The 21,301-nt window shown below is 40.3% G+C and overlaps 1 protein-coding gene across 3 annotated transcripts in view; it reads left to right on the forward strand.

Annotated features, from left to right (window-relative positions):
- The window catches only part of Exoc4 (exocyst complex component 4), a 772,455-nt gene that overhangs the window by 8,916 nt on the left and 742,238 nt on the right, over window positions 1–21,301 (forward strand). For all 3 annotated transcript variants that reach the window (XM_052173404.1, XM_052173402.1, XM_052173403.1), the window contains exons 2-3: window positions 9,638–9,827; window positions 20,590–20,784. In XM_052173404.1, the coding sequence (XP_052029364.1) occupies window positions 9,638–9,827; window positions 20,590–20,784 (385 nt within the window). The remainder of the gene's footprint in view (window positions 1–9,637; window positions 9,828–20,589; window positions 20,785–21,301) is intronic.

The following is a 21,301-nucleotide window of genomic DNA, read 5'->3' on the forward strand; positions in this document are numbered from 1 at the left end:
ATGGGTATTTTTGTGTATGTGTCATAGTTGAGATATCCTTTATATAAGATATTTACATTATAATTCATTACAGTAGCACAATTATAGTTATGAAGTATCAGTGAAATAATTTTATGGTTGTGGGTCACCACAGCATGAGGAACTGTATTAAAGGGTCGCAGCATTAGGAAGGGTGGGAACCAATACTTTAGATCTTGTTATTTCTCCATGACACCTGTATTCTAAAGCCTCATGGATCTTTGCACTTAATAAGACTATCCCTACTTTCCAGTTTGTATTCTCTATTTAATGCCTGTCAGAAATGTAGAGGATCACTTATGAGGGACTCACCAGGAAGTGAGGCTCACTCTCACAGTGCTTTCTGAGCATGCTGGACTTTATAAAGAAGTAGAAAAGAGATAGATTTTTTTAAGTTGACTTTGTCAGCTGTAAACTCAGTTTTATGCCTGAGTTAAGTGATTTTACTTAATTTTAGATAATGGCCTTTTTGTTGCCTAAGCAATTTATAGCTCTGGGTCTCCAGTACTGTTCTGTATAACTGAGTTAATTGCACTATTGAAGCACTATACACACATATGTTGGGTGTAGTAATTGGCTCTAAGTGCTGTCTACAGCCAGACAGTAGTGAGTTTTCAAATGATTTTAAAGCAGACATTGTTTACTGTCACTTGAGGCTACATAAGTCTCTCTGTACTGTTAAGGGATCTCATATGCATGAGAAAACTTTTTCAGAGGTACTTGTCATTGTGAATTGTTACCCGTTGGGAGAGGATTATCCTGTATTTCATAGGTTATAATGAGTCATAATTAAGAAACAAGGTATCACAATGTATAATTGAATGGAATAAAATCCAATTTGAAAGTGAGGTGTTGATTTGCTTCTGCTTTGAGTCAAATATATCTTGTGTGATTTTGTGGTGATACACATCTCTAGCATTTCTTTAATGTGTGAGCTTTTATTCAATCTCAGATTCCTGATGAGGGCCTCCCATTTTGATAACACCCTGGAAGCAGTTATAGATGATTCACCATCTATGAAATGTAGCAGTATGTCTTGCTATGCTTAATTAGCTTTGAGCTCTGACTGAGCTGTGTAGTGAGTGTTTGTATCTTTCAGTCTCCTTTCTTCCTCATGGCTCTGGGTTTCTCTCTACTCATGCCTAGAGCTGTTGTCTTTAGTTCTCCTGCTGGATGTAGGTGCATTTTGCTGTCAGCTATGTATGTGATGGACTGGGTTCTTTTCTGTAAAGAGGATGTGGTTCTAGTACTTGGAAGCAAGTGCCGGGTAGAACTGATAGTGTAACAGCAGTGTGGGAAGGAAGCAGGATTGATGTTGGAAGAGTCACATCAGCTCTGGACATTTTCCCCCTTTGTGTTTGGATCACTAACAAAAAGAGACATGTTCTTCTGAAAAGACAGTTTTGGAGCACTTAGTTTTCACTTTCTGGAGTCAGGCTTGGCAACTAGTCCACCTCAAGTTCAGTTCTTGTTTTGTATTCTTTCTTGCATTGGAGAGAAGATACCCGTGGTGGTGGGGTTGAGGTTTTTGATAAGAAGCTCAGGAACTTTGCAGCATCTGGTTAGTCTCCTAGGCCCACCCCGAGTACTTCTCAGAAAGGGGGTAGCCTAGGACACTTGATGCCTGTTGTAGATGGTGCTCAGTTGTTTGCTGATTAGTGATTTTTGGATATGTGAAGGTGTACTTGTAATTACTTTTTCTTAGTTGCATAAGGGGATTTTCATTAGTTGATTTCTTAGTTTGTACTACTTCTGGAAGAGAGGTCAGTGGGGCCTTAGTAATTATCAGCATTCAGAAAATATGGCTCAGTTATGTTCTTTCTGCATGGTCACCAAGACTTAGGTGTGTAACTTTATCTCTTATAACAAGTGTGTTAGCCATGTATGACTGTATTAAGCAGCTAATTCTTCATGCATATTTGTTAAGAATGCATGTTGTTTAGGTTGATTGATAACATTGTCTTGAGAGTTTAACCAACCAAGTTGATCCTGGTGGTACACATCCTCAGTTTGTGGGTTTTGGCAGCTAGAGCAGGAGATCACAAATTCTCTGTGTAAGGAAACCCAACCCAACCCAACCCTCCAAACACCAGATAAACTAACAGCAAACAGAGAGAGGGTAAATGAGAATTTAACTAACTGTAATAACATTGCCTGCACTTTTTGAGGCAGTGTAGCTTTCTGCTCCAGTAGCTATCACAAAACGCCTGTGACTGGGTGGCTAAACATAGAAATGTATTTTCTTCACTGTTTTGGATGCCATAAGTCCAAGGTCAAAGCACTATCGGAATGGGTTTGGGCGAAACCTCTCTTCTTGGCATATAAATGGCCACCTCCTTACTCTGTCCCTCTGAGAGCCTTTCTTCTTCTTTTTTTCTTTTGTTTTTTGTTTTTGTTTTTCAAGACAGGCTTTCTCTGTGTAGCCCTGGCTGTCCTGGAACTCACTCAGTAGACTAGGCTGGCCTCAAACTTAGAAATCCACTTGCCTCTGCCTCCAGTGCTGGGATTAAAGGCCTGTGCCACCACTGCCTGGCCCTCTGAGAGCCTTTCATCTGGTTGTGTACACAGGATTCCTTCCTATCTCTTGCTTTTCTCATGAGAACAGCATTCCTAGTGTTCATCACCTCCCCTGCTTTCTGTCTCTAAACTCAAGTTGAGTAGAGTACTGAGACATTATCATAAAAAGAAAGTCTTTTTTGTGGGTCACACAGATCAGTTTATAATTAAGCTGGAGCCCTTTCTCACCTTGTTAAAATGCTCTCAGGCTCCAGAATGGGAGTCTGTCATCTGCAGACAGGTAGTCTGGAAGCTACTGCAGGAGTGATTGCCACTGCATTCAGCACTGCCTGTCACGCTGACTTGTAGTATTAGACTTGCATTAACACTTAATACCGACATGTGTGCTCTATGCTCTGCAAAGAACAGCTAGCCAGTGGCTTGGGCTGTCAAAAGATTTGCTGAGAGGAGGAAACTAATAGAACATGGTCCAACTTAGCTAGTTCTGTGTGTTTTCTGAATTTTATCCCTAGATTAGAATGGAAAAATAAATCATTGGAAACCTGTATACTCGGATTATATCCATTGCCTTTCAGAATATGGAGGCCTGATTTTAGGTTTTTTTTTTTTTTTGGTTATGTTTTAATTATGCTCCTGAAGAGATGTTAATGTAAAATTTGTTACCTTATTTTAAGAAGATAGTTGAGGATGTGTTTCATTATATTGTAAAATATCTCCTAGGTTGTTTTAAATGAAGAATTGGCTTGCCTAACGGAGTCTATCTTTTAGAAAGTGAAAATTAGAATTTTTTTCCCTTGGCTGCTTGGAAGCTCAAATTTAGATTAGGAACTCATTTACTATGAACTCTGTGTGGCCATGTGACCTACTTATATATTACATTTATATAATGATGTGCTGTATATTTTACTATAGTCTTAGAGAAAACATTTTTGATTCTTGTTGTTTTGAAAGAGGTGAGATATAATTAAACCGAAACCATCATAAATGTGGTTCCTGGCTGATAAGTTATTCACCACCCTTAGGTAGAGGCTTCAGTGACCACCCAGAGAAAAGCTGACAGAGCGGTGTCTGCTCTGATTACTGACTCATCGCCTGTCACTTCCATACTAGCAATTGGTAGCCACCATGATCACATGTCAGTTCCTGCCCATGGCAGTTAGAATTTGTTTTCCTTCATGGCCTGGCATCTTCCCTCTCTAGAACAGCTTCCCCACAGAGGATGTCTTCACAATGATCTATTCATGTGGTACCTTTTTGTGCCCTTGCTGGTGTGAGTGCGGGGTTGGGAGGCACTCTGGTCTCTGCTGTACCACAGCTTCTGCCTCCTGCACTTGTTTGCCTACCTACTTTTGTAAGACCCCTGACCCTCATTCAATGGTACTTTGAGATGCTCCTGAGTGAGACACCAAGTTGCAGATAATGCAGAAGCAAGAGGTCGACCTCCAATTAGTCCCTCAAGGCGAGTTACTAAGAAGGCGACCCCGAATGGCTATTATAAGCCATGTTCCTGTGGTTGGAGAGTGGAACTTGGTCTAGCCTGCAGGAAGAGAAGTTGTAAGGAGGGTGTGGGACTGGAAAACCCCTTAGGGTCCTTCGCTTTTTGGCCTGCATCTCCAAACTGACATATTAGCTTCTTGAGGGAGGGCAGGTTAGTTACTGCTTTGTGTCTAGCCACTTAGTCTACCGGGTAGGTGACCTGCTTAGTAAGCCCTGTTGAACTAATCTGTGAATTGATGGAGCCACCATCACTGTAACTGTTGTTTTCCTTCCCAGGGATTTATAAGTGTGTGTGACTCACGGCAGTTGTCCCAGTCAGGGAGCTCTCCTGCATGACCTTACACGTTCTTCTGCATCTTGCTGTTGTCATTATGCAGCTTCTTCTCAACACTTAATGTGCCGGGCACTGTGAGGATGCAGAGAAAGGTCTGATCCGAGTCCATCACAGAGCCACAGGAACTGGGAGGGTGGCTGGTGGAGCTTTGGGCTGACAGTTCTGGGAATCATAGATGATTTATATTGCTTCTGTGATGTGAGGAAGTGCTTCATCTTTCTCCCTGCACTTCTTCAGTCCTTAAAACATCCCGGAGAGGCAAGAGTTCTATTCTCTTGCCTGTTTTACCAGGTAGAACTTACCCGGAGAGGTTGAGGAACTCACCAGGGTTGCAGAATTCTATTTGTTTCTGTTTACTAAGAAATCTGTTTCCAAGCCAGAGCCTCATTGTGTAACCCAGGCTGACCCCAAAGTCATGATCCTCTTGTTTTACCCTCTAAGTGTCTGGGATTATAGGGTGATGCCACCTTGCCACACTGCAAAGCCCTGTTTGAGTCTGTGGTTTTACTTTTGAGAACAACTGTTTGATTTTGCTTGCTTTGTTTTTGAGACAGTTTCATATAGCTCATGTTGACCACAGATTCACTTTGTAGCAAAGGCTGGCTTCAACTCCTGATCCTCCTGGCTCTGCCTTTCTAAGTGTTGAGATTTCCATGCCTTGCTCAGTTTATAAACTTGAATGTGTTTCATTTTACTTTTTTTGGATAGAGTCTCTCTGTGTAGCCTAGGCTGCTCTTGAACTGCCCCACAGGAGCCACATGCCTTTGCCTTTAATCTCTCTGTTGGGATTAAAGTTCTGTGTCACTATAGCTGGCTAATATGTTCAACTTCTGCACAGGTAAATGGAATGAGGGAAAGAAAAGTGGCTTCTTAAAAATGCAATGTTGTGGACTGAACTCAGGATCCCTGCACATGCTAGGCAAGTGCTGTCCACTGAACTACTCCTGCCCTACAGCCCTCAAATGTCTCGGTGTGACATGTTTGCTGAGGGGCCTCAGAAGGATTTGGTGTATTCCTGGCAGTGGTCTTGGTTTGGCTGTTTTCTTCTTTTTCTCTGTCTTTGACTGAAAGTCCCTGCTCTGGTGAGTGATGGGTTGTCCTGGCAAGTAACCTGATTTCCATAGGTGCACTTTCCCTTCTGTTTGTATTTCCTTTGATCTTTTAAAACATGACAGTGACTTTCATGTGCTTGCTTCTGTCTAGACTCCATTACTCTATTAAATCCAAAGAGAGCAAAATTGCTCCAAGAAGGAATCACTGATGGTGAGTGTGTATTTTCCTCTCACAACATTTGACTGGCCAACTGAAAGTCTGAAGCTGGTGTTATAAAAGGAAAAAAGAAAGAAAGAAAACAAGCTGACAAATTCTATTTTCAGTTTCCAGATCTTTATGCCATGTTTTAATTTTTGTCTGGGACTCACTGGGAGCTGGTGGCTTGTAAATCACTGGAACCATCTCCCATCCTTGTTCCTGCTAGAAGCATTTGGTGGACCCTTTAGCCTGTTAGGTGAACACATTCCTTCCTGGGGATTAATTAGTCATGGTTAGAGATATAATTCATCATGTAAAATACCAGAGGTGTCATAGTGAAAAATTGTTAGTGATCCAGAAATGTCTCTGCATCCAGCTTCACTGCAGTCTAGTTTAGCGTTTTCTGCTCATGTTCACTCAGCAGCACTTTGTAAATTGTAATCACAGTTTACATGAGATAGGGCAGAGCAAAAGCTAAAGAGTGCCCGTGTAATTTGAATGCATCTTGGAGTTTTAACTTTATATCATGTTCCTTGCTTCTGTCTTTTTGTTGTTCTTTTTAACTGTTTGTCAGGTCCAACAGTGTTTCTTAAAGAGAAAAGCAAACAAACAAATAAAAAAACAAAAAACAAACAAACAAACAAAAAACCAGAAAAAGGAAAACCTGTAGTAGGGCCCATGTGCATCTTTTTGTCTTTATCTGACCCCTGCTTTCTTACAGGTGAGCTGTCATCAGTCAGGGTGAAGTTCTCAGCTCAGGCCGAGAGGCAGGGAGCACAGCAGTTCACATGTGTGGTGGAAGGAGGGAGCACAGCAGTTCACATGTGTGGTGGAAGGAGGGAGCACAACAGTTCACATGTGTGGTGGAAGGAGGGAGGGTATGCTGCATGCATATGTGGTATGTGCACGTTATTTCCTTCTCTGAGCTCTGTGTCTGTATCAGAAAAAGGCTCATTAAGTGGCCATTGTATTGTTTCTGTTTGTGCTCTGGGCCTAATGTTTACACCCTTCCCCATGTGCTGGACATAGGACAATGAGGCTTAGTATTAACGTTTCAAAAGTAGAGATGTAAAATCTGGCTCATCAGTACGTACTGTCCACCAGAACGAAGATTTTCTTGTTTAAATTAAATTAAAACTGCATTGTAGTACCCAGTGTGCTGGTGCTTGTCTGTAAAGCCAACACTTGGGAGGTAGAGGGAGGTAGAGGCAGGAGGATAGTAGCAGTCAGCCTGGTCTGTACAGTGATTGGTAGGCCAGCTTGAGCTCCATAGAAAATGAAAACCACAAACAACTTCTTCAAAACCAAGCAACAAACAACCACAAACAAAGATAAAACCCCTCTAAACTGAAATCTTTCGTGTAGCAATGATAGCTAATAATTATGGACAATGTTTGTTGACAGATAATGTTAAATGAGGCCTTGTTTGATTGTGCTTAACACCACCATCCTGTGGAATGTCTTCTTCCCATCTTGTAGATGAACAAAATAAGATTCAGTTACTGAGGTCCTCTGGGTAGTAAATATGGTGGAATAAGGAGCCCAGCCTAGGCAGCTAGAATCCAGAGAGCTTTTAATTACTCTGCAGCTGTTCAAACTGTACACAGACCTGGGTTTTGGATTCTTCTAGGATCTCTTATTCTCACTGCATGGGGCAGGGAGATCCTTTAGTCTCTTCAAAGCCAAACTACTTCTAGTGAGGAAAGGGGACTGGAGGATCACAGGATCCAGTCCAACAGGAGGGAGCTTTTGACAGAATGCCGAATAAAGCTGGGTTCTGGCATCTGCAGCCTCTCTGGAGTTTGGAGGTCTTTATTATTTTCATTATCCCTACTGCCTTTCTCTTCACTGAAAAGGATACCGTAACAATTCGTGAGTTTTATAATAGTGTTTGACTAAAGACAAAACTGTCATTCATCCCAGGCTACATCAAAAGGAAAAGGATGATCTCTCAGTGTGAGTTAAACTTGGCACAGGATATTTCTTATATAAATATTTCATCTGGAAATGAAAATAGGAGAAAAGATCCCCTGTGGACTCAATTTACTCCTAATCTTCGTTTTAGTAACCCTTTCTCTTTTGTAAGTAACTCCTAATGATCTGGTAATGCATTGCGGTGACAGCTCATGCCAGAGAAGGTGTCCTCCCTGGGCCTGACATTTTCCTTAATGGTAATTCTGACTAGTTAAGGTAAATAGTGTGAGAGATGTTTGGCATGTTTCCTTCCACAAATGGCAGTGTGTGTGTGATGGGAGGGAGGGTGCGGAAGGCACTGTGAAAATGGCAGACTCGTGCTGGGTAGTTCTGCAGAAGCTATGGAGTTAAACATCCAGAGACTCTTACCTATGGGACAGTTGATAAATTGAAGGCATTTCTTGATTGTTCTTTAGGGTAGCATACTGGAAGACTTCAGATTTAAAGAGCAAAGTTATATATCATAAGAAACAATAGAGAGACATGCTAAGGTGCTGTGAGTCAAATATCAAAGGTGACTTTGTTGACTCTCCTTCTGAGATCAAGTTGATTTACTTTGGTAGTTAAATACTTGTGTGTTTTCTATCCCACAACATTGGAAATCACCAGGCTTAGGCTTCCCAGTTTACAGATGAGGAGGTAGGGTCTGGCCTGGGACTGCCCTTTCTAGCTCCCAGGACTGTTTCATTTCATGCAACACTTGATCTCTTGGCATCCCTAACACATTTACAGAATTCATTTTAGAAAGTACATCGAAGCCACAGACAGGCCTCCTGAATTCCCTTCTACATTGAAAAAGAAGTTTTATATATTGTGTGGCTCATGAATTAAGACCCCTTGCTCTGAGTGACAGTTTGGAGAAGACTGTTGTACAGTATTTTGCTAGAAAGTATCTGGAGGTGGGTATGTGATTGATTTGCTGACAGACCATCTCTGAAAGCAGTTCTAATGATGGACTTATAATTGATTGCATCCATCATTGAGAGCCTAAAATATCCCCCTCCCTAAATTAAAAAAGATAAATGAAATAAACTAGGCTGAATGTATAAGCTGACAAATCCGAGGGAATTTAATGAAACTCTAAATTACCACAGTGAACAGATAAGAGGGAAAGGTTTCTTTATTATAATACTAAATTAAAAAAAATTATCCAAGAAAGATAATGGAGGAAACAAAGATCTGTGGCCCGTGTATCAAACTGAGTTATTGAAAGATTTTTAATAAGTGTACCTCTCTCCTTGTCTGGTTATTGTTGATTCCTATCAGTCTTGTTGGTGCTGTTTGAGGAATAGTGAATGCAGGCAGTGTCTTGTAGTGTCGCTTAGGTTATTGCTGTTGTAACAGATTTTAGAAATAACATGACCTTATTCCTAGGCTGCTGGGAGCTCTGTACAATTTCAGGCCATTCACACGAGCTCTTTAGAAAGTGGTTTCTTGGTGTGAGAAATTTTATCCCTTTACCACATACGAAAGAAGGCTATCCACAAGTGACTTAAACAACAATATTTATCTTCTCCCTTAACACGAAGTCTTGAAGGGAGGGTGGCTTCGGGGATGGCTCCTCCTTGTTGCCTGTGGACCCAGCTGCAGAAACATTTACCATGCTTTTCTGCTTCCCAAGATAACAGAAGTATCTGAGAATCTCAGCTCTTTGTGTCAGTGGCCTGGGCTCAGGAAGGGACATTTCTCTCGACATTCTGTAGGTCTTGTTAGAGAGAATTGTAAGAAGAGCAGAGCTGGTAGGAATTTTTATGATTCATACAAATCAAGAGCTGCCCGGCTTTCCTCTGAATCCATGCCCACCTGCTATCTGATTAAAATCACTTCAGGGGTCAAGAGACTAGGTGAAGGATGGAGTCTGTGGCTAGGCAGCCTGTGCAGGTATTTATATGGTGTTAGAATCGGCTTCAAAGGTTACTTTGTATTTTCTGTTAAGTCACTTCATTTCCTAGTTTGTAGAATGAATGCTCTAATATGTTGACTGTACGCTGTCTTCTTATTGTTGCTTTGGAGTTTGACACAGCTTGACAAATCTGTCCTTACCAGGACTCTGTCTACCAGTGATGATGTTGAAGACCGAGAAAATGAGAAAGGTCGCCTTGAAGAAGCCTATGAAAAGTGTGACCGTGACTTGGATGAATTGATCGTTCAGCACTACACAGAACTGACAACAGCCATTCGCACATACCAGAGTATCACAGAACGCATCACTAACTCGAGGAATAAAATCAAGCAGGTGGGCCTCCTTTCTTGTCTGACACCGGTCACCTTCCCTAACACAGGTGGTTTGGAGCTATACCACATGGTAGTGCCTAATGGTCCCTGACCACTGCTATTCATGAAAACGTTTTCTGGGGTTTTGAATAGCTATTGTTTCCTGGGTACCCTGCCTTTACTACCTAAAGGACAAAATAAGTTTCTGTTAGGTGCTGTTATATCTCACCAAAGGGATGAACTGTTCAACCCCCCCCCTCCAAAAAAAAAAAAAAGCTGTGTACCATTACATTGTATTTTATAGTTCTTGGCTATTTTTTCTTTTCTTTTCTTTTTTCTTTTTTTTGGTGTGGTATGTGTATGTGTGCAGGTACATGCATGTGTGTGTGTGTGTGTCTGTCTGTGTCTGAGTATCTGTATCTCCTTGCCTGTGTATGAAAGTCAGAGGTCAGCGTTGGGTATCTTTCATTATTACTTTCCATTTTGTTGTTTTGAGACAAGATCCCACTGAATTTGAAGCTTCCCAGTTCAGCTAGACAGGCTGTCCAGCAAACATCAGGGCTTTATTTGTCTATGTCCTCCTACCATGTAGTTTCTGGCACGTGATACCATGCCCGGTTTTTATGTGGTTAGGGATCTGACCTCAGGTGATCATGCTTTGCAGCTAGTGCTGCCCACTGAGACATTTCCTGAGCTCCTATGCAGTGCATTTATAGCAGCTCTCCTTTAATACTGTTTTGTACTGGTCTTTGACAAGTAACAGTAATTGCTACCTGTATTGAACGCTGACTTTCTTTTTGGCCAGGTATGATCTGTTATGCATACCTATGCGTGCACACCTGCACAGATATGTGCACACATGCACATAGTGCTCCCCCCAAATGCATAGCCAGGAACTACAGATCAGGTTGCATCTGTTATCATGGCAGGTTTAGAATCTGAAATAAGGACTCCTGGACTCTAAAGCCTTTATTGACGCATTTTTTCCATACTAATTTTTTAAGCAGTGCCTTTCACCTTTAAAAAACAAAGATGAGACATTGCAGAACTCCAACATGCTAGAAACTGAGATCTCTGCTTATGTAGTATTACAGTAAGGAGTGGAGGGAAGCTGCCCCCAGCCACCTCTGGGAGATTATGCCCTGTGCAGACTGTAGTTTGGGACGTGCTGTCTGGACTGTGAGCCACAGAGGACTCTCTAGCTTGTTCCTGCCCAGGAACAGCTGTGCTCATGCCATTGTGTTATATTTTTTCTGGTCCTCCAGACCTTTTAGTATGATTCTGTGAGCAGTGTATACATGATACTCAGATGCTATGAATGAGAGGTTCAGCCTCTTAGAGTCCAGCTCTGGAACCAGTAAGCCTTTGGCCTTTTCTGAAGCAATCTCTGTGTTTTAAAAATAATCGGCCAATTTTGAAAGTAATGTTATAATTCGTTGCCTTTAGACATGGTAGGTTCCTCCTATGTATTTATCTGTGAAACTGGGTGAGATGGTGGATGAGTTGCTCTTATTTAAAACAAACTCCAGTCTGTTTTGACTAACAGAGACCAGGCAATGAATGTCCAGCACTGCTGACCTTCTGGCTTTGCCTAGGCTAATCACGGTAGTGGTCAGGGCATCTTAGTATTTGTGTTCCTGATTAGTTTGGTCCTATTCTCTTTGTCCAGGGAGGTCGCAGCAGTGCTTACTGCTCTGCTCCTACCAAGCAGCATCTGTACAGGAGCATCATTGCTGACAATAGAATGCATCTGCTTGGTCTTGATGCTGCACATGAGGGCTCGGTCTCAAGGGCTTGCACACTCTAGTTCTCTATGTACCCTTCTTACTTTCAGTATACCAAAGGCTGAGGTTTGCGGAAAAGAAAAACCAAACCAAACCAAACCAAACCAAACCAAACCAAACCAAACCAAACCACCACCACCAACAACAATACAAAAGAAGCTTTTATTGTACTAGTTTGCCAAGAAAGTAAATGCTGCCTGATTCAGTGTTAGGAGTTAGTACCACTATTTGGATGAGAAGTACGAATGAAAACTTTGAAAAAAAACCCAATTTAATATTTGATTAAGAAGCAAGGAAAAATGCTGAAAAGCGAAAAGTAAATTTGTTTGTAATCCTTATTTTGATAATTTTGTGTTATAAAAGTAAGAGATTTTTTGAAAAGTTTTATTTATTTATTATATATAAGTACGCTGTGGCTATCCTCAGACACTCCAGAAGAGGGCATCAGATCTTGTTATGGATGGTTGTGAGCTACTATGTGTTTGCTAAGATTTGAACTCAGGACCATTGGAAGAACCGGCGGTTCTCTTAAACACTGAGCCATCTCCCCAGCCCCAAGATTTTTTTTTTTAATGGTTAAAGAAGCAGTAATGTTTCTCAAGCTATCTTCCCATGTCATTTTTGTTTTTGTTTTTTGTTTTTTTTGGCTTGCACTTCAGGTTATATACCAAGTACAGGTATATCCTTATCGCAGGTGAAATGGTGAATGAGTCAGCTGTCATCAGGCTGCATTATTCTAGGGCCACCTAGCAAGCTGACGATACTCAAATCTGATGTGCAGTTTTCTTTCTGGTCTCTAGCAAAGTAATATAAAGCAGACAGAGTGTCTGTACCTATCTCCAGAGTGGCAGCTATGTTCCTAGCTTGGCTTTTGGTGCTGATGATGCACCATGCATCCCGCCCTCGTGGAGCTTACATGAGGGTAGTGGGTAGAGACAAATACAATGTCTGCATGTCTGCCTTGTGCAGAGATTGCTGTTCTAGGCTCTGGACTGCAGGACTGAAAGATTTATGTCCAGAGAGTTTAAGTTTTAGTTTATGTTCTAATCAGAATAAATAGGGCACATGGTAATAAGAGAAAAAAAAGAGTGAAATAGTGACTAGGGATTTTATTTTATTTTATTTTTGAAGCAGGTTTTTTTCTGTGTAGTCCTGACTGGCTTGGACCTCACTCTGTAGGCCAAGCTGGCCTCAGACTCCAAGATCCACCTGCCTCTGTCTCCAGAGTGCTGTGATTAAAGGTGTGTATCACCATTGCCTGGTGGGATTTGATCTTTTAACTAAGTTGGTCAGGGAAGGACAATCAGTATCTGGAAAGGATGAGGAAGAGAGTCTGTAAGGGGACTTTGAGGAAGGAGGATAGCAGGTGCAATAATCTTGAGGCAGCAGAAGGACCAGTCTGGTGAGAATGTGACATGAGACTTGAAAGAGCTGGCTTGTGACGTGTGGCACAGGGGAGCTGGCGCCTTAGGGTCTGCTGACCATAATGTACTGATAGACACTTGGTCCATGTATATGTTTATTTTGCAGTGTGTACTATTTATTATCTATAGCCTTTAGAAGTAGTAAGTTTTTGAATGTGGGAATACCATAGTATGACTAACATTTGAAGGCATTCTGTACCTGATCGTGTAGGAATGTGCTTTAATGTGGAGCAAGTCAGATGAAGATGTGTTCGTATCCATGCATCACCTCCCATTTGACATTGCTTGCGTATACCCATTTAGGTTATATTGTTAGAGTTTATGTCGTTTGGGATAAATGTAAGATGAGTTTGACTTTGTTCCCAAGTGATTTGAACATTTTACATTTGCTAAGTCCATTGGAATTTGTTCTAGATTAAAAATTATTTATTGTGAATGAAAAGCCATCTATGACCGACCAATCAGATCAAGTAATGTGCACAATAAAATTCTTGAATGATCCTATTATTGTTGAATACACTATAAAATTGCCTAAAATGAGATGCCTCAGAATCCATAGATTCTGCCTGTCGCATGGTTGCCTGTTACGATGGCCTTGAGGTTGATGGGAATTATTTGATACTGATGCAAGACTTGTACCCTGCACTGCCAAGCATGGCGTGCATTCTCCACAGTGTGAGGAGGCAATGAGGGGAGTTCAGTGCAGATTTCTGCAAACATATTAAGTAGTCAGTCTCATGTTATTATAGAAGAAGGGTGGGCAAAGTAGAGCACACACTTGGTTCTCTATGTGCATACAGACACTTAACATTTTACCTGCTATTGGCTGTTTTCTTGATATTAGATCCCATGCTAAAAACCTGCTTTTCTTGCCTTTAACTAGAAATAACTATGAATAATTATTCAAATGATATTGCTAGGGGCCTCATTATTCAGGAATGCAGCATTCATTACTTAACATTTACCTAAAATGACTTTTGACTTTTATGTAAGAGTATACTTTGAAAGGTAAACGTGGGATGAAGAATAGCCTTAATTAATACAAAGAATGTCATAGGAGAAGAGCGTGGCTTTTGTAAGATGTTATTTACAGCCTAAATATTAGTGAAAATTCTTAGCTATTTGTGTGAGAAAAGGAAGAAAGCCTCTTTCAGAAATGGACAGGCTAAACAATGACCAGCAATAAGAGCTGTAATTTAAATGCTGGACAGTAGTCTTAGGTGCATTATTGTCGTTGTGGGAACCATGAGGTGTTCCTTCCTTAAAGTCCAAGGGTTTCTTGATCTGTGTCGGCATCTAGTAGCTGAAGAGAAGGGTATTGCTCTTGGAATGAGTTGAATGGTAATTTTCAGAAAATTTAAAACCCAAGAATGGAAGTTAAAAGAACTAAAGAGAACCATAGGGAATAAAAATGTGAGGGTAGTTTAAATATGACCTATAGTGCCAAAGGGTTAGTAGACAGAGCAGGGTGATGTTTCTCAAGGTCATTCTTTCTATGAACTTTTTATAAACTGTTGAAAAAACTCCATTGCTCCCTTCTCACAGGCAAATGTGTGCATGAAAGCGTTTAGATGCAGACTTACTTCCACACCACAAAAGAGACAGAGGAGTAGTTTGTGTTTGTAAACCTAAGTGACACTGATGTGCTGATTTTTAGTGACCGTTTCTTGCTTCCAGGAATACCTTGGGTTCTTTCTGGCCCACAGGTGTCCCATGCTGCTTGTACATGTATTGTGCTTTGATTGTGGCATTAGCACACAGAGGCATTTCCCTCTTTATTTCTCGATTTGAATTCAGCACTTTTCTGTCTTTGTTGAAACAGAATTATTGGAGATTATGGTCTTTCTGTGTCATCCCTAGGCTTTATATGTTATTCCTTTATGTGTTAGTCCATAAGTGAATCTCTGTGATTCCTCTTAAAAAACGATAAGGCAGGTTTTATTTTTTTAAAGTCCTAGTTAGTTTTCTTCATTAGTTGTTTGTCCCGTGGTTGGGTTACAAAAATTGTTACCTCTGTGCCACCTGTCTCATCTCACATTTCCCTTTCAATAGCCTCTTGAGGCTTGCTTATATTTTCTTCTTCTGGTTTCTAATTAGAGTGACTTATAGTTTTAAGTATTGACCCTGAGGTTCTTGGTGCAGCTGAACACATGATTTGAAGCAAATGTCAAGTTACCATAATTCCATGCATGATGGCATGATTTTAACAACTTGGCTTTCCATGGATTTATTTATGAATGAAGCTTGGCTTTCCATGGATTTATAAATGCGACAAGGGAATACAATCTTTCAGTATTAATTAAACATAGCATAACTGAGTGAAGACGCTTTCATCACATTTATGAAATCAGAATATGAATTTGGTACCTTTTTCACAGATAGAGTCCCTGTTTTCATTCACATTTAAAAAGACAATTTAAATTTATTAATCAACAAATAAAAATTATATACATTTATGGATGCACCATGGTATTTAGAAATATGAACACATTGAATGGTGAAATCAAATAATATGTGCATCATTCACATAGATATTATTTCTCTGTAGTAAAACAACTTATAGTATCTCTTAGCAATTTTCAAGTATAAAACACATTGCTATTAGTCAGAATGTTGTATAATAGATCTCCTGAATTTACTCTTCTTATCTAATTAAGAATTTGTATTCTGTGGGTAATATCTTTTCAGTCTCACCCTCTGGTAACTGTCATTCTCTTCTGAGTTTAACTTAAACATTTTCACATGTGAGTTCGTGTGGTGGTTGTATGCCTGGCTTCTTTCCCTCAGCATGATGTCTTACAGTTGAATGTTGCTGCAAATGTCAGGATTTAGGAGAAGACTCATACATTTAAAGAATGAATGCTACAAGTACATGCATATAATCTGTAACTGTTTGTCTGTTGATACATTGATTCTGTCTCATTGTCTTTAACACCGTATGAGCATGGCAGTGCAGATGTCTCTTTGACATACTGATTTCATTTCCTTTAGATATACAGATGTTCCTTGATTTATGGTTGGATTATATTTAAATACACCCATTATAATGTGAAAATGCCACAAACTAAAAAGTACATGTAACATATCTCGTCTGTCGAACATCCAGCTTGACTGTAGTGCTGTGGGAAGTCCTTTGTTTACCCTCCTGATTGTGTGGCTCTCTGGGACCTATGGCTTACAGCTGCTGCCCAGCATTGTTACAGAGCGACACAGCACATAGTGCTAACCTAGGAAATGATCAGAAATGAGGGAATGTGTCTGCTGAATATGTCTCACTTTTATGCCATTGTGAAGTTAGCATTGTGAGTTGGAAACTATCTGAATGCCCAGTACTGGAATTCGTGGTTCATACAGTACTGTTATTTTATCTTATTTTGTTTTAACCAGGAACCTCCATATTTCCATATTCTTTTTTTTTTTTTTTTTTTTTTTTTTTTTTTTTAAGACAGGTTCTCTCTATGTAGTCTTTGGCTGTTCTAGAGCTTACTATGTAGGTCAGGATGGCCTTGAATTTACAGAGAGCTGCCTACTGAATGCTGGGTTTAAAGCTTGCTCCCTATCTATATTATTTCCTATAATGACTTATTCCTCATCTTATTGAGATGTATTTTTCATGTAGTAATATGCATGTACTTTGATAGTACAGGTCAGTGAATTTGGTGTTTATATATTTGAATTTGTTACTGTTGTGTCTGAGAATTTACTCCTGCCATGTAGCCCAGGCTAACTTTAGACTTGGCTATTGTAGCTTAGGCTGGTCTCAAACTTAGGCTCCTCCTGCCTCCGCTTTCTAAATGCTTAGGTTACACAATGTGCACTACTAAATGTGGCCTTCTGCTTCTCACAGTCGGCTCACACCTGTGTCCTGCTGTGCACAGCTGCTGACATACACTCTGTCACTGGTTTAGATCTGCCCGCTGTGGAACTCCTACACATGCTGTTATTGCAGCTGTCTTTTCTCATTATACCAGTTTTATATTTTTCATGTTTTTTTCTTTTTTTTGTTGCTGACTGGTCCCATTTCCAATATTTTATGATTTTCTAATAAAAAAGACAAAGATTCAGGATAGTTTGGTAGTATAATTTCTTGTAGTTTCTTATGTTTCTACCTTGTTAGTTCAATTGAGGCAATAAACTTGGTGATTATTTCTGTGTAGCCCAATGTCATTGTGTCTTCCTGCCATTCTACGTATTTTCTCTTTAGTTTCCATGTAGTAAGCAAAAGCGGGAAGTGATCTGATTATATGTGTATACTAGTATGAAATTCCATCATAGTCTTTTCCCATCACACAAGAATTTGCCAAGCTTTATGCACATTTTTAAAGTTTATTCCCCCATTTTTGGTCAAGAGCCTAGATGGGTGTTTTGACAAAATTTATTTTTACCTACTTTCATAGTAGCCATTACACATGGAGAGAAAGACTAGAATTGTAGAATTAAAGTCATAAGAGAATATCGGAAATCAAATTCTAACGTTTTTAAATGGAGTTTAATAATAGCTACTTAGGTTAAGAACTATAAGGGAATCTGACGGTCTTTTAGAAATATTTAAGACAAAAGAAAGCCAGACATAGTAATTACAAATATCACATCATCTTTGCCTGGTCCCAAGTCTAGCCATGCAAAGGCTTCAACTTGTATTGCTGAGTTTTCCCTCCTAGACATTTCCGTGTCTGATACTGTGCTTATACTGTTCTTGAGTTTCCTGTTTTGGAAACTGTATGTTGTCTTAGTTAGGGGTTTACTGTTGTGAACAGACATTATAACCAAGGCAAGTCTTATAAAGGACAACATTTAATTGTTGCTGACTTACAGGTTTAGTGGTTCAGTCCATTATCATCAAGGTGGGAGCATAGCAACATCTAGGCAGGTATGGTATAGGCAGAGCTGAGAGTTCTACATCTTCATCTAAAGGCTGCTAGTGGAAGATTGGGCATCCTCAGGCAGCTAGGAGGAAGATCACCATGCCCACCCCATAGTGACACACTTCTTCCAAGGCCACACCTTCCAATAGTGCCACTCCCTCGAACAAGCATATGCAAGCCATCACAGTTGACTTCCTCTATATAGGGAGAGTGATTTAGTCTTTCTCTCTCCTGACCACCACCATGTAGTCCTCCTTCCTTTTTAAAAAATATGGTAGCTATTCTTGTGCTGGTTAAGCTTTCTGTGCCACCTTACTATAATTATGTAAATATTTACATCTGAGCCATTGATGGTTTTGTCTTCTGTGCAGTTCTTGCTGCCACTGTTCTTGCTGGGGTGATGCGGACAGCCCTGTAGCCTTCTTCTGGGTAGGAATCCCAACCTTACACATTTCATCTGTGTTCTTGTGTTGATGAAGCGGCACTTCTCAGACATTTGCTGATTCTGTTCATGTAGTGTTTATTTCGTGAGTACTTGCATGGTTGAAAATGTCTTTTTCTTCATACCTAATTGATAGCTTTTCTGGGAAATAATTCAGGCGCAGAAATGTGAAGAGATAATGTTCCTTTGTCTTAGAAGCTTTAGTTGGGGTCTAATTCACCAACTTTTGTGTTGGCCCTGCTGTTTTCTTTCAAAAGCTTTTAGATTTTCATCTACTGTCTTTGCTGTCTGTCTCTCTATTGCTTTATCCCTCTCATTTTCTATCTCTTACTTTTCATCCCTTTTTCCTGTCCCTGTCCCATTCCTGTGCCAATTCCTTTCTTCGTCTTCCTGTAAGACAGATTCTCAAGAAAGGCCAGACTGCCACGGAATTCTTGGTTGCCCTGACACAACCTCTGCTTGTTCTGTTGTCTCCCTCATTCATTTCATGCATCCTTTCTAACTGTCTGGCTTTGGCTAGTGCTAGCAGAAGGACTCCTGCCCATGCTGCTTGATGGATGCTGGTCTTCAAGCTATCCCTGTGGGAGTCTGAATTCTTCATTTATGCTTTTCATGTTCTGCTGCTGCCCTTCAATGCAGCTAAACCTACTCCAGGCTGAGGCCTCAGCCTTCCCAATCTGCTAAGTTCCACCATCTATCTCACTGGCTTCTAGGATTGTACTGTGGTCTTCTGTTCATTCTTCCTCCTCTGTTCTTTCTTTCTTGATGTCAGTGTCTATAGACTCTCTTTGCTTTTACCATTGAAATCTTCACATTTCTGTGACTGAATTATTTCCCAGAAAAGTTATCAATTAGGTAATTTTATCATTGGAATTGCAAGAAGTAGTGGGGAAAGCTAGAACAGCCTTCGTCAGCTTTTCTTTAACCCCTCCATGGAGTCCTGCTCCCATGCTCCTCAGGGAACATCACACGCTCTTCTTATTCATGACTACTTTTTTTTACATGAAAGTTGTATAGAAAACTGATTTAGATATTATGAAATTATTAAAATTAAAGTTGTTTTCTGAAGAAACTTTCCAGCCTTTTCCAGGTTTTCCATGCTTGTTAGGTAAATTCTGAAATTTCATTTTATAGTTATCAGAAACACAGTGTCAATTGTATGCTCACTCCCAAAACATTCTCATTGAAGGAGAATACAGGTTTTCAGAAGAACAGACACACAGACTCTCTAGGGTGATGGGCATGCCTTGTACTGTTGACAGTTTGGATTATATAGGTGTACATGGTTGTCAGAATACACCAATGTTACACTGGAGTTGCAGTCACCTCAGGGGAAATAGAGACAAACTAAATAGAAGCCTATGCTAGGACTGTCAACAATGTTTGAATGAGTGATGTGAATTTTGATGATAATGAGTTTAAAAATCCCCTTCTTCCCCAACAAAAACCCAAATGTAGCAGCACATGCTTGAAGCCTAGTGCATGGGAGAAAGAGGCTACATGAGACCTTATCATTTTTAAAAATTCCTTTCGCATGTTTTAAACATTGAAGATTTTAAGGGTAGAAAACTATGATGTGAATGTGATTACTGTCTTTCCTCAAGCCCTTTTTATCCCCAAACTTCTCTACCTTTATTTGATCACATTTTGCCTGTGCAGCAGTTCAAATGCATAGGTGTACAGAATGGTGGAGATTGTCTGTTTAATATTAAATTTTCTAACTGATGCTTAAAATGGGAGGCAAAAAAAAAAAAAAACTATCATGACTCTTTGAAATTTTCTATGTTTTTATTTCTTTTTCACTGTTGGGCCTAATTTTATTCTGGTCCTTTGAGGTGAGCACTGAGATTCTGGGGTGTAAACTTTGGCTGGATTTCTAGAGCTGTAAGTGTGGACCAAGTGGCCTTCACCTGCAAGGGAAATTGGGGAAGGGAGATTAGCACGGGGCTCTTATCCTGATCATTCACATTTATATGCTACTCCAGATTCTCAGAGTGCCCGATGCCCATTGAATTATTTCTAGATTCACTCAAAGGTATGCTAGGAGTAGTTTTCTCATTTCATGGGAGAAAAATTAGAAACACAGAGTGGTAGTGAAGCACATAGGTGACTCAGTCCAAAATCAGGATTAGACTTCTGCAAGAGGATCAACCAAGGGGAACAGGTGGGAGGAAATTAGGAACTGTTACACACACAGGGCCAGTGAGGAATACTAACCAGGTTAGGCAAGACTTTGCACCACCTGAAGAGCAAATGTGTTTTATTGTAGGTAAAAGAGAATCTGCTTTCCTGCAAGATGCTGCTGCATTGCAAACGGGATGAACTTCGTAAACTGTGGATTGAAGGAATTGAGCATAAGCATGTCCTGAACCTACTGGATGAAATTGAAAACATCAAGCAAGTGCCTCAAAAGTTGGAACAGTGCATGGCCAGCAAGCACTACCTCAGCGCCACTGACATGCTGGTAAGGCAGCCTGCGCAGAGGCTCACCCTGCACCGCTGTGAACGTGCTCTTCTTTCTGTACGTAACACGGTGTAAGTGACCCTTGGAATTTGCAAGCCTTGCAGGGAACCCTAGCTTGTTCTCTTCCTATACTGTTTGAAATGTTAGTGGTTATTATTTACATATTTTCTGCCTTCTGAACCAAGGCAGAAAGAAATTGGCACTGAAATCATGTTGAAATGATAATGAGAGATTCATTTTCGCTTCAGAGGAAGATCACGATTCTCATTTTAGAGAATGAAATCTATGTGACATAGACATGAAGATTTGTAAAGTAAGGTGTTCCACAAAGGTTTGGATGTCAGTTTTGGATTATAGCTTTGCTTTGTTCTTTTCACCTGATAAGAAAGAAAATGACTTCTTTAGTACTAAGCTTAGAGCAGCAGTGCTCTGTGACCTAGCTGGTACTACCTCAGTTCATGGAGTTTTGATACCTTTTGAATTAGTGAAAGTTCCTAGAGGATGCAATTTGTGGTGA

Source organism: Apodemus sylvaticus, chromosome 2, assembly GCF_947179515.1.
Source record: "Apodemus sylvaticus chromosome 2, mApoSyl1.1, whole genome shotgun sequence".
NCBI lineage: Eukaryota > Metazoa > Chordata > Mammalia > Rodentia > Muridae > Apodemus > Apodemus sylvaticus.